The following is a 12,263-nucleotide window of genomic DNA, read 5'->3' as shown; positions in this document are numbered from 1 at the left end:
TCCCAGCAGTCTCTAAAGTCTCCCATTCAGCGGTTCTTGTGACTATCTGACTACAACAGTGAGGTCAATCCTGCTTGAGGACTATCTAAACTTACTTTCCATCAATCTCCCCAATGCAAAATTTCTGCCTCCTAATTATGAAAAAGATTTTTAGTAACACTTTGATTATCTAAGCAACTGAAAATGCTTACATTTAATGAAAACCTTACTCTGTTATTTACAACACTACTGTTTGACTGTTTTGTGACTCTCCTAGTGAATCAAGAAGAGGAGTCTAATGCTGATCACTCCAGAACTCAAAAATCTTGTCATACTGATGTCCTTCACAAAAACTTTACTCTGATTAACTTCCTGAAACCTCATTAGGATTTTCCTCACTCTTGTCTTCATTTTTTCCACTTAGTTTCATTTTGCTTGAAGGTAAACACGTTTTAGGCCTCCAACCTCATGGTTGGCCAGGTTCTTAAAACAGGAGATTGCCCTAATTTTCACATTTATTTGATCCTTTAGTAAACTCTTGCTTAATTTATATGTTAAATCCTGCACAGACTTGCTAAGTGGCATTACTCTGCCCTCTACCACAATCTAAACTTGCTGCATCCATTTTAGGGAATGATATCAGGAACATAATTATTGGAATTTTTCTTAATAGAATTCAAACTATTATTTAAAACTGTTGTAAATACTCTTTTATTGTGACGGTTTGTGATAGATTTTCTATCTTTAAGGCTTCTTTTATCATTCCACAGTGATGATTTCAAATCTGTCAGAAGCTGGCTTCCTCTCAGTTGTTTCCTTCCCTCCCCACCACCTGCACCCCCCCCCTTTTTTTTTCCTCTGCATCTCTTGGGAAATACTGCTCTGTCACTGTGTGCATACTCCAGATATTTAATCAAACATTTGCAAAGGAAAGAGAAAAAGACATTAAACTGTGTGCACTTCCTCTGATTTTATTTTCCCACTTATGATGCTACTAAAACTGTGTTCTTTTTTTTACTGAAGTAGAAATAATAAGCTTAGTTTTGCTTGATTGACATGCTTCTTTTGGGTAGCTTCTTAGAATATCAATGTTCTATAAACACTAATGAGATCTTCAAAATTCATTATTAACATCATCTATAAATTTGGAGGCTATGCCCTCTGTAAACAATGTTTTGAGTGGAAAATGTAAATTTTCTCTCATCTGTAATGTGTAATACGTAAGTAAACATTGTTGAGGTTAAATGATGGATTCAGTTTACAATGGACATTCCTTAGGAGACAGGCTTGGCATAAGACATTATTGATTCTCATGGTTCTAACTAGTTCCATGTAGATGGTAAAATCTCCCAGTAACATGATCCTCAAATTCCAATAGAAGCAAAGATGAAAAGTAGAGCAGATAATATAAACAAAAATAATAGCAACTGCTGCCATTAACTGATTGCTTCCTATAGGTCAGACACTACTCAAAGAACTTTATACATGTTAATTTACCCACTAAACAACATTTTGAAACAGGAACAGTTATTTTGGTCTTATGAATTATAATTCTTTCTATAAATATTGATTTGTAAACATAAAATCTTCTTATTTTCTTTATTGCCTATCAATTTTAAAAAAGAAAATTAGAAACATTTTTTTTTTGCTAAGGCCTTATAGCCATACCATATATTTGATACATCCTGGGGGCAAACTCTAGGCACTAAACAATTCAAAAAAATTATGTGCATTTTCATACATGGCATAATGAATAGCACTGATACATATAATTATAATGCACCAATACAAATTTGAAAAAAGAAAAAAAGGGCTTTCTGTGTCTTAGCTTTTTATAACTTAAATAAGAGTATACTATTAGTTCATATATATTTCAAAAAATTTACAATCACTGAGGATAATAAAATCTCATTTTATAAAACTATATAGAGACCATGTCTATGAGAGACCAAGCATGGAATATCTGAAGCTGAATAAAAGAGGAGAATTTAAATTCCATATTCTAAATATTAGAAAATAAAGAAAATAGCCAAATGAAAACAAGTATTATAGAAAATTATTAAGATCATGGTAATCATGATCACCATCTTGTGTAAGATGTTTTAATTTAATGTACAAAGTTATGAAATAATTATAGTCATCGTATGTCATTTCAAAATTACACAAAATATCAGATCTTAAGAAAATAATACCACTTCAACACTTTTCACTAACTCTTATCTCTATGAACAGTACACTTTCTTCTATTTGAGTTCTAATTTTTGAAATCATATAATTTTTCTTTATTCCCTTCTTTAGAAAACTATTTTCTTCTGTGGTCTGTGGATATGGAAAAGTTAAGAGTGAATTTTTTTTAATTCAAATATTAACCAAGTCTAAAAGTTGTCTTCTTAATATTCTTATTAAGTTATAAATGGAAACATAAATCAATGGTGATTTTTATTCCATTCCACTTGAAGTCATGGTTGTGCTAACAGTCTGGGCAGATAAATTATTGTGAAAATCGGAATGTACTTTATCTCATTCTCTGAATTTTCTTCATTTCAGAGACCAGATTTAAATATATAATTTGTCAAAGTATAAAAAAGTAAAAACTATCTAATTCTATTAGCAAAGACATGAAGACAACAGAATAAAATAATTACCTTTCTTATCTTATTTTGTTATTTTATATTTAAATATTTCTTATCATTAATAGAAAAACCATAAAATGATTAAGACATGTAAATATAAAATAAAGTTAGAACACAGTTTAGTATTTAACTAAACATCTGATTTTCAATTTACTCTTTTTAAATATCTTTGATTAATTGTATCTCTGTCAGAGATTCATATTACTTGTAATTTCCCATTTGTGGTTTTCAAGGGAAAAAAAGAAAGATCATTGTCATCCAACAGAGGAAATTGGTAGTCTACTAGATGACAAAACCAATTAGGCTCTAAAACAAGTTGGTCCTGTTTCTTCAAATTAACATATAAGTGAGCCATTTTAATGACTTGAAATGTCCACTTTTTCCTAACTATATGTCTATCAGAGCCTATCTGTATTTGTCATCCCACAAGTAAAAGTAGGGTTTTCCCTACATAAATGGCAGAACCAAATATTACCAATAGAACAATTTCTAAAATACAATTGGGAATTTCTGCAGTAAAGGGATGAGATGAATATATATTTAATGCTTTTTTTTTTTTTTTTTGGTGGGATGTGTACCAGGAATTGAGCTCAAGGGCACTCAACCACTGAGCCACTTCCCCAGCCCTATTTTGTATTTTATTAGAGACAGGATATCTCACAGAGTTGCTTAGTGCCTGGCTTAGTGCCTTGCTGGGGCTGGTTTAGAACTCAGAATCCTCCTGTCTCAGCCTTTCCCCAGCTGCTGCGATTATAGCATGTGGCACTGCACCCAGCTATATCTTTAATGTCTTGATAACTTTTCTAAAGAATCCTTAGAAGGTATTGAAAGTTAGTTTTCTTTCATAAGTTTAAGAAGCATAGTTATAATCTGGTTTATGAGTATGAAATTATTTATTTTAAATATCAAATGTACCAATATGAATCTTATCTTCAGAATTCCATGATTTCTGTTTATGTTCATCATTTTGGGAAATCTGAGCTCCACAAATTACGAAAAAGTAATCCTAGAGCATTATACACTTGCACTTTATTTGCATAGTCTCTCTGGCTATGGAATCTCTGTAACCTTCAACAACATAGTCAATCTGAAATTCCCTGTATCTATCCTCCCTCACATTCCCTTATCACATTTAGTAGTTTCTAAAGATAAATATTTAATCCTGGTTTACATAGCCAACTATAATTAGTTTTCTTCATTCATGGGATAAAATTACATATCATGTGACTTTGAGTGGTGATTTAAGGTACTTAGAAGACTAACAGCCAGACATATTTAAGGTAAAATGGAAGTAGAGAGAGTCTGCCATTCAAAATTAGTGTATACACACACACACACACAGAGACCCACACACACACACACACACACACACACACACACAGCTGAATCCATAATAAGTTTACAAGTACTGCATTTTGAAAAATATGATACTATTTAAAACAATAGGATTACAATCTTTAAAAAATCTTAGTTTTATCGACATTTAACAATAAGTGCATGATAGGGAAGAAAAATACTTTTTGAAGAAAGAAATATAATGACTGATGTGATTTTACCCAATAAAACTTTTAAAATACTTTTTTCAGTTGTAGATGGACACAATATCTGTTTATTCATTTATTTTTATGTGGTGCTGAGGATTGAACCCAGTGCCTCACATGTGTGAGGCAAGTGCTCTACCACTGAGCAACAGCCACAGCCTTACCCCAAGAAATTTGACTGAGTTTTTTTTTCTGAGTCACAAGATTGTCCCAGACATAGGAATTGTGTTCATAGTCACTTAAAAATGTCTGTTAAATACTCACATTCTATACAGCATTCCTCTACTCTTCTTCTTCTATTTTTTTTGGAGGGAGGGGTAACAGGGATTGAATTCAGGGGCACTTAACCACTGAGCCCTTTTTTATATTTTATTTAGAGACAGAGTCTCACCAAGTTGCTTAGTGACTCACTAAATTGCTAGGGCTGGCTTTGAACTCTAATCCTCCTGCCTCAGCCTCCGGAGCCACTGGGATAACAAGTGTGTGCCATGGTGCCCAGCTCTCAAAGTACCTTTTAAAGAAAATTCACAATTATTATCTCTTACGATCAGTCCCCTCACTTTACACACAGAATATACATGTTGAAATATTCAAACATACTAGTATAACTGAATTTTTAGACAATTAATATCTATTTTCAAATACTTCATAAAAATGCAAGCAGCTTAATTGGTACCCATCTTTAGTTACTTGAGAAAAAATAATTTACACTTTAATCACTTCTTAATTTATATTTTTATACAGTATGTAGTGTTCAAATATAGCCTTCCTACCTAGCAATTAGTTCTTTAGTAGTATTTACAACTTAACTAAATGGCATATTACTGCCTGCTTCAATTTTCTATGCATGCTCTAACTGTTGTCATTACCTCAATAAGTAAATAGAACATTTTAAATTACACTTCTTAAACCTTCTTATAAATATTTGGTATTAGGCCCTTAGTATTACATCCATCAACACCTATTGGGAATATCTGCCATTTGAACTAAGACAAAGTAATTCATCTTAAGAAGTAATCATTGTCATTAATTCTTCATCAATCATGACAGTGTTGCAATAAGAAATTCTAAAACAGGGTTTGGGGGAAGAGTTTTTTTTTAAGTCATCACATTAAAATTTAACATACTCAAAAGTACATTGTACATCTTTATAATGCACACTTGCAATAGGACACAGCAAATATGAATCAGGGAGAAACCTGTCACATCTCCAAAGCAAGAGAGATCACCGGGTCCTTATCGTAGTAATTGCATTCTTTGTGTACGGATCATCTACCACTGAGACTTGACAGAACAGTTTCCACAATACTTTTCACCTAATTATTTTATGCTTCTTTATGGTTTCTTACCATAAAACACAATAGGTTTCACTGGCATAGAGAAAGCTAAACTGAGTGGTTAGCTTGAGTACAAGCAAGCTAAATTAACCAGTGCTTCTTCACCAGAGGAAGTAAAGAGGTTGTTTTGCATTCAGTAGTCCATATTTGTATCCAATGCATGAATCAAAGGTGTCAAGCAGAGAAGACATTACTGAACTATGGTTAATTTGACACTCTTACCTTTTTTGCAATTATTTTCACTAACCTTAGTAAGAAAGCCCAGAGCAGGGTTGTCCTCTCTATGAAGATTTATATACCATAGGGCAAATTGTTAGAAATTTGAACTTCACATTAACAGTAAAATAGTTTGATGAAAACATTTTTTTAAATTTAAGAAACATTTTTTATTGACATGTTCTTTACCCATACATACACTTATAATAAAAATAAAATCAGAGGAACTGAGAAAATAAGCAATAAATGTTTACAGGTTATGGTTTTAATAAAAAACAATAATGATGTCTTCAAAAGTTACATGGAAAGCCACAAAATCTTAATAAAAAGAATGAAGAAATTTGCCATGGTCTAGCAATGCCATTATATGGATATGTGGATTTTAAGTTTTCCTTCATGTGACACAAAGTTGCTATTGGACTAAGACCCAGAAGGAAAAGTTAAGTAACTCCATATTGTAAATCTCCAAAGCATTAAATCAGCATAGATAAATTGTGGCAGCTTTGCTTGGTTGAATTTGCACTTATGAGGTGAGGGATTTATTTATTTCTCCAAGTTGATCCATTTTGATGCTGTCTGAGAGAAAGCAGCTACCCTCACAAAATCAGAAGGCTCTGAGGGCCTCCAGACAGAGTGAACACTTTTCCCCAAACTGAAGACTATGTAGAATATCTTACTTTCCTACAACATGAAAAATAACTGAACATTTATCTGTATTTTACCCTCTTAAGCACTTCTGCTAATGCAAGCCAACAAGTGTGAATCCCACAAAAAAGAGGTTGTTGTGGATAGAAAAAGGCAGACAAAAGTAAAGAGGTCCTAAATGACAAGTTTACTAGGAACTAAAAGGTCCTATACCAATAATACACAACTGAAAATTAAAACAGCAAGGAACGGGAAAAGACGGCTCAGTTAATAGAAAAGAAATCTGTACAGAAGAACAAAGCACAAATGGTGAGAGGAATAAGATTTTTTCATTTTGTAAGAGAAAATAGCTTCATTTTGACCCAAAATTTGTTAGATTAGTATCACTCAAAAAGCGAGATTACTTTCTATTTAAAGAGAAAGTATTGACTTATTGAATTAAATATTCCCCCAAGCAATCTACATTAGAATAATTATAGCATTTACACATTTAGCAAGGGAAGAATTTTAATTGATGTTATCTTAGAGGGACACTCTTAAACATACTTTAATAACAAACATAATGTGGCATTATATTTTGTACTATTAAGAGTGTCCCTTTTCAAAGTATCAGAGATAGTCAGCAATAAAGAAGTTTTAAAATCTCTAGAATTATCAAAGCAACTTCAGACCATCTGAAGATGCATCCCAGCCTACTAACATGTGTCTATGGCCTCTGATATGAAAGGCAAGAATCTCAGATGTCATAAAATATATGCATTGTTGGAATTTTGCTAATTTCTCAGCAAATCATTATAAATAGTTCATTGCAAAATTGGCTTAAACAGACTTTTCTGCAGCCTCGGAGGGCCATGCTGCTGCAGAAATCAATTTTATCAGAAACAATACTTTCTTAAACCTAAGAAACAATATTTTCTTCAGCCTCAGAGACACAAGCACAAATAATACATTTGTAAAATATGCATAAAATGTGCTTTTGCTAGAATGAATGGGAGTGTATGTACACATAATTCTTCTCAAAACATGTCCAACTACAATTATCAATATCATCAATCAGCATCCCCACATCACTGTACCATGTTCTTCTCTTCATCCTGTTCCCTTAAATACTCTTACCTCTCTCCCTCCTTGTGCTGTTTCCAGTCTTTTCAGGCTTAAACCCTGAAAGAAAAAAAAAATACACACATATATATATTTATTTATTTTTGTCGACAAAGTAAAAGTAGCTACTAATAAGTACACCTGCAAGAACATTGCAGTAAAGAAGTCCTTTAAGAGAGAACATCTGTATGCTGAGGAATACCTCACACATATGCACGTATATGGTGTGTGCATCTATAAAGTAAATCTTCAAAGGCGATACTTCTGTGTTTCTCTCTAAACCCTAAAGCCATGTGTAAAACTAAAATGCAATGCATCTATTTTAAGCAATGATTGCCTGCCATTGAGTGAGACCATAATTTAGAATGTGCTGTTTAAACTTGAAGCAGTATGTGCAGTATGTGTTTTATTCTTATTCTCCCTCATCGCACTTGGCACATGTTGGGCCTCAAACATTAAGTGAGGTTGATAAAAAGAAGCAGAAACCCTTGTAACACTGGTATCCATCTAGAAAATGTTCAGGGTTTATTTTTTAAATCATGTATTTAAAAAAAAAATACTCAGGACTTAGTTCTGATGAAAGACTTACTTTCCCCTCTGTGTTCTCATAACTGCTGCCCACAGGAGAAAGGAAGGACCCGCCTTAAGTCTCTAATGCTATGCTTCATTAAAATGAAGAAAAGTTCATCTTTCTTTTAGCAAGCCAGAAAATTGTACTTATGGCACAAGATGAAGAACCATAGAGTGATTTATCTATTAATCCATCCATAATCTTTATCTACTGTGACTGGATTAATGTTATTTAGTAAAGCAATAGAGTGAAAAACTATTTATTTTTCTATAAACTTAATACATGCTTCAATTCCTGTTATTTTTCCTGTAGTTGCTTCATGTCTTGATAGGATGATGTGAAAATTGCAGAAATTTTGATCTTACAGTACTTAATATTTCTATTTTTCTTCTTCCTTACCTTCTATTTTTTCTCCCTTCTTCTTTTCTCCCTCCTTACCTTTAATTATTTTGCAATATATATTTATTAAATACTTGCTATAAGTCAGACATCTTGTGAGACATTGGGAATATCAAAATAAATAATAATATTCCAAGTGTAAAAGATCATTGACATAAAGGTATAGATAAAACTTAAGGAGATTGATGTCAGATATGTAAAAAATTCCCAGATCACAATAAAAGGCCAACTCTGCCTGGGATGGACCTCCACATAGAAGAGCATAAGAAGAACCATTTATGAATGGTATTAGGCTGAGGAGGGAAAGGGAGACAGAAAAGGGCAGGGCCCAAGAGACATCAAATGCTGGAAAGGTCTAACTGCTCACAGCCTGGTGCCTGGATCAACAACATTGCCTGGGAATTCATGAATAAAGCATGTACCAGAATGTACCTCAGACCAATTGAGCCACAAACTGCAATTCAATACAATTTCCAGGTGATTAATATGCACATTAAAGCTTGAGAATCACTGCTGTAAGAGTGCTAGAAAAGATGAATGGTTTCCTTAACATTTTAGTGCTTAGGGTAGAACAGAGCGGGGTGGGGGAAATAAGGTGAAAATTTGGCCAAATTGTGAAGTCTTTCAAAGGAAAGATTTTAGACTTTTTTAGGCAAATGCTTACTTATATAGCAGTTTGGGAGACAAGGCATAAAATTTATAAAATAGTAAAAACAGATAAAAATGAAGTTTCACGTATTCTTTAAATTTAGCCTTGTATCTGCTTTCCTTTTCTCTATCATTTTGAAATGCAATCAGGAAAAATGGAAAAGAATACATATATGTATTGGTATTTATATTTATTGCAAATATTTTTTAATATTTCACCACAAAGAAATGATAAATATTTGAGATAATATTTTACCTGTATTATGTGCCATTTAAAAATAAAGTAAAATAACTAAGTTAAAAAGCATGCATTTTTTTTACATGGCTCTAAATAATTTAACATGGCTTTGGAAAATATAAATTTAATGTTTTTCACTATGCCATTAAGAATTTTTATTCAAGTATTTATTTATGAGGAAAATATGAATAACTAAATACCTAACTCAAACTACATGTTTGCATTGGCATGGACACATCTACCAAAAAAAAAAAAAAAGGAAAAACATGAGCTGTAAGAAAGATATAGTAGACTTAAATATTGTGTTCTAGCATTGTATTCTTCAATTAAGCAACACCTTGAAAGTGTAATAACTAAGTTATTAGTACATTGTTCTAATTAGTACATTGTTCTAACAAAAATATAGGATAAAATTATTTCCTTTGGTCACAGCATTTATGTCTAAAAGGTTTTTCAGAGTTGTTGAAAAAAAGCTATCACTTCCTATATATAACTCATTTCTTGAATCGTTTTTATGAAATCATAGGAAAACAAGTATTTTCTAAGCCCATTTAAAGTAAAAACAGACATTACATTGTTGTCTCTAGAAAAGATTGTAGAATCAACCGAGTAAACCAGTTGTTTTTGTATAAACAAATGGGGAGCCTGGCTTCTCAATATAGAAAATCATCAACATTTACAGAACACCTTTTAAAGATCCTAAATTCCTTTTTTAAAGGACCTAAAAATATTAAAACATTTTTGTCACAAGCATTGAATAAACCATTGCTTTGAACTCTGTAGCCCTGGACAGTGAGACTCTGCTTCTGGGAATCTTTCCCGTGATAAGATTGAGAGAAACGCCCATTCGCAGGTGGCCACTGTTAATGGGACAAATTCCAAGCCTGGCTTGGAATTTATGGGTTCAACAGTTTTGGGTCCCAACGCCAGCTGCCCAGAGGTAGAAGAAACATGGGCATGCTCATAATCTTGAGAAACAGGCTGGCTGGAGCTAGAGAAGACATCCGCAAGCTGCTCAGCCCCAGTTAGTCTGTTCCTGCTCACAACCTCGCTTTGGTTTACCTTGAAGAAGTTTTCTCACAATAAATCCTTTTTATGTTAAAACCTACATAATAAACGTGCGGAGTCTCCCTATTTGTTCAATCAGACCCCATTAGACTGCCTCCCCATCGGTCCCGCTTTTACCTATTTTTGTCTTTATTTCTTATTCTCCCTATATTTTCCAATCTTCTCATCGCCCATATATGGAGAACTCTTGGCTACGCAGGTTTCTTTAACCTGAAAATTTAAGCTAGAAGAATTCTGAAGTGGCATTTGTGCTCATGATTTTTAGGATCTGGGAGTGCTTCTGAATTCCAAATGATGGGTTTAAATATCTAGTTTGTCACTTTCTTTTGGTGTGCCTGCCAACAAATTCCATAATATCTCTCAATATAATCTTTATTAAAAATACACTACATGTAACAGCTCTTACATGTCTGTCTTGAAGATTAAATGAGATAGCATATGTGTAGCACATAGCAGAGGGTCAAAGTTTCTACCAAAATGATAATTATTGACTTTTTCTTCTCCTTCTTCGTCTTCCCATCCTCCTCTTATTATTAATTTTATTATCATTATTATATACACAAAATATAAACTTATAAGGTCAATTTAAATAAAACAACTCTGTTTTTATTTTATTTACAGAATGCATATTATGTTGAGAATATTTATACAAATAAACAAAGAATATTCATTTTGACTTGGCAAGTTTTAAAATACTTTTTGCACACATATTCTCATTTGATAATTTTCTGACAATTTTTTGAGGTATGTGTTAATTTTGTAATACTTTTTGGGGAAAATGGCCATTATTTCTTCAATCTTTCTGTTCCTCAGTTTTCCTACCATCTATTTCTGGAAATTAAATGTTAAATTGCTTTTTTTTTTTGGTCTCATGTATCTTTGGTGCTATTTACTTTTAAAGTCTTTCTTTTAGTGCCTCATTTTGTATATTTTCTCTAGTGGCACCTTCAACTTCATTGATCTTTTATTCTGTAGTGTCTAATCTGTTGCTCTTCTCAAACAGTGAAATTTTTATTTCACATTTTGATACTATTTTGTATTTTTCTCATCATAGTCTTACTTTTCCATAAATCCTTGACATATTTATATTTATAATGGTGTTTTGATTGTCTTTTCTATTAACTTTACAACCTGACATTTCCAGGCCTGTTTCTATAGATTGAATTGTCTCCTGGCTGTAAATTTCTCTTTTCTATTTCTCCTCCAGACCAGTAATTTTCTATTAGTTGACAAATGTGCATTTGCTTAGTACTAGATTTGATTGAATCCCCTTAGAGACAGTTAGAAATGGTTCTTGCAGAGGATTATGTTTCTTGTGAGTCAGACTGACTATTCTGATGTTGATTTTAAAAACTATGAAGGTAATAAATATGAAATGGTATCTAGAGTTAATATATCACTATTACTAAGATTTGACCCTTCTGTGCCCTTTACTGAATACCCCATCTATCAGTGAAGGCTCACTACTTTGGCTATTAGGGATTCCTAAGATTCCCTAGACTTGTGAGAACACTGGGGATGCTTCTACTTCCAGTTCTCTGGCAATTACTGTTTTGCAGAAGATGTCCTTCACATTATATATGAATTTCACACTATATATGTGGAGACTACTATTCGAACAAAGACCCAAGCGCCCAAAACATAGACTGACACAGGGAACTCCCTATAAAAATACCTTTCAGTAGATGAATTGATAAAGAAAATGAGGTATATATACACAATGGAATATTACTCAGCATTAAAAGAGAATAAAATCATGGCATTTGCTGCAGGTAAATGGATGGAGTTGGAGAATATAATGCTAAGCAAAGTAAGCCAATCCCAAAAAACCAAATGCCAGTGTCATCTCTGATATAAGGATGCTGATTCGTAATGGAGATGGGGAGG

General features: G+C 32.7%; 1 protein-coding gene across 1 annotated transcript in view; it reads right to left on the bottom strand.

Moving 5' to 3' along the window:
* Ccser1 (coiled-coil serine rich protein 1) overlaps positions 1 to 12,263 on the bottom strand; it is a 1,027,931-nt gene that overhangs the window by 379,014 nt on the left and 636,654 nt on the right. Inside the window, exon 9 of the mRNA XM_077803585.1 lies at positions 7,468 to 7,512. Within this exon, the coding sequence (XP_077659711.1) occupies positions 7,468 to 7,512 (45 nt within the window). The remainder of the gene's footprint in view (positions 1 to 7,467; positions 7,513 to 12,263) is intronic.

The sequence above is a fragment of the Urocitellus parryii genome, chromosome 10 (genome assembly GCF_045843805.1).
Source record: "Urocitellus parryii isolate mUroPar1 chromosome 10, mUroPar1.hap1, whole genome shotgun sequence".
NCBI classification, from domain to species: domain Eukaryota; kingdom Metazoa; phylum Chordata; class Mammalia; order Rodentia; family Sciuridae; genus Urocitellus; species Urocitellus parryii.
The sequence above is the reverse complement of the archived record's forward strand: the minus strand, read 5'-3'. Positions and strand labels throughout refer to the sequence as shown.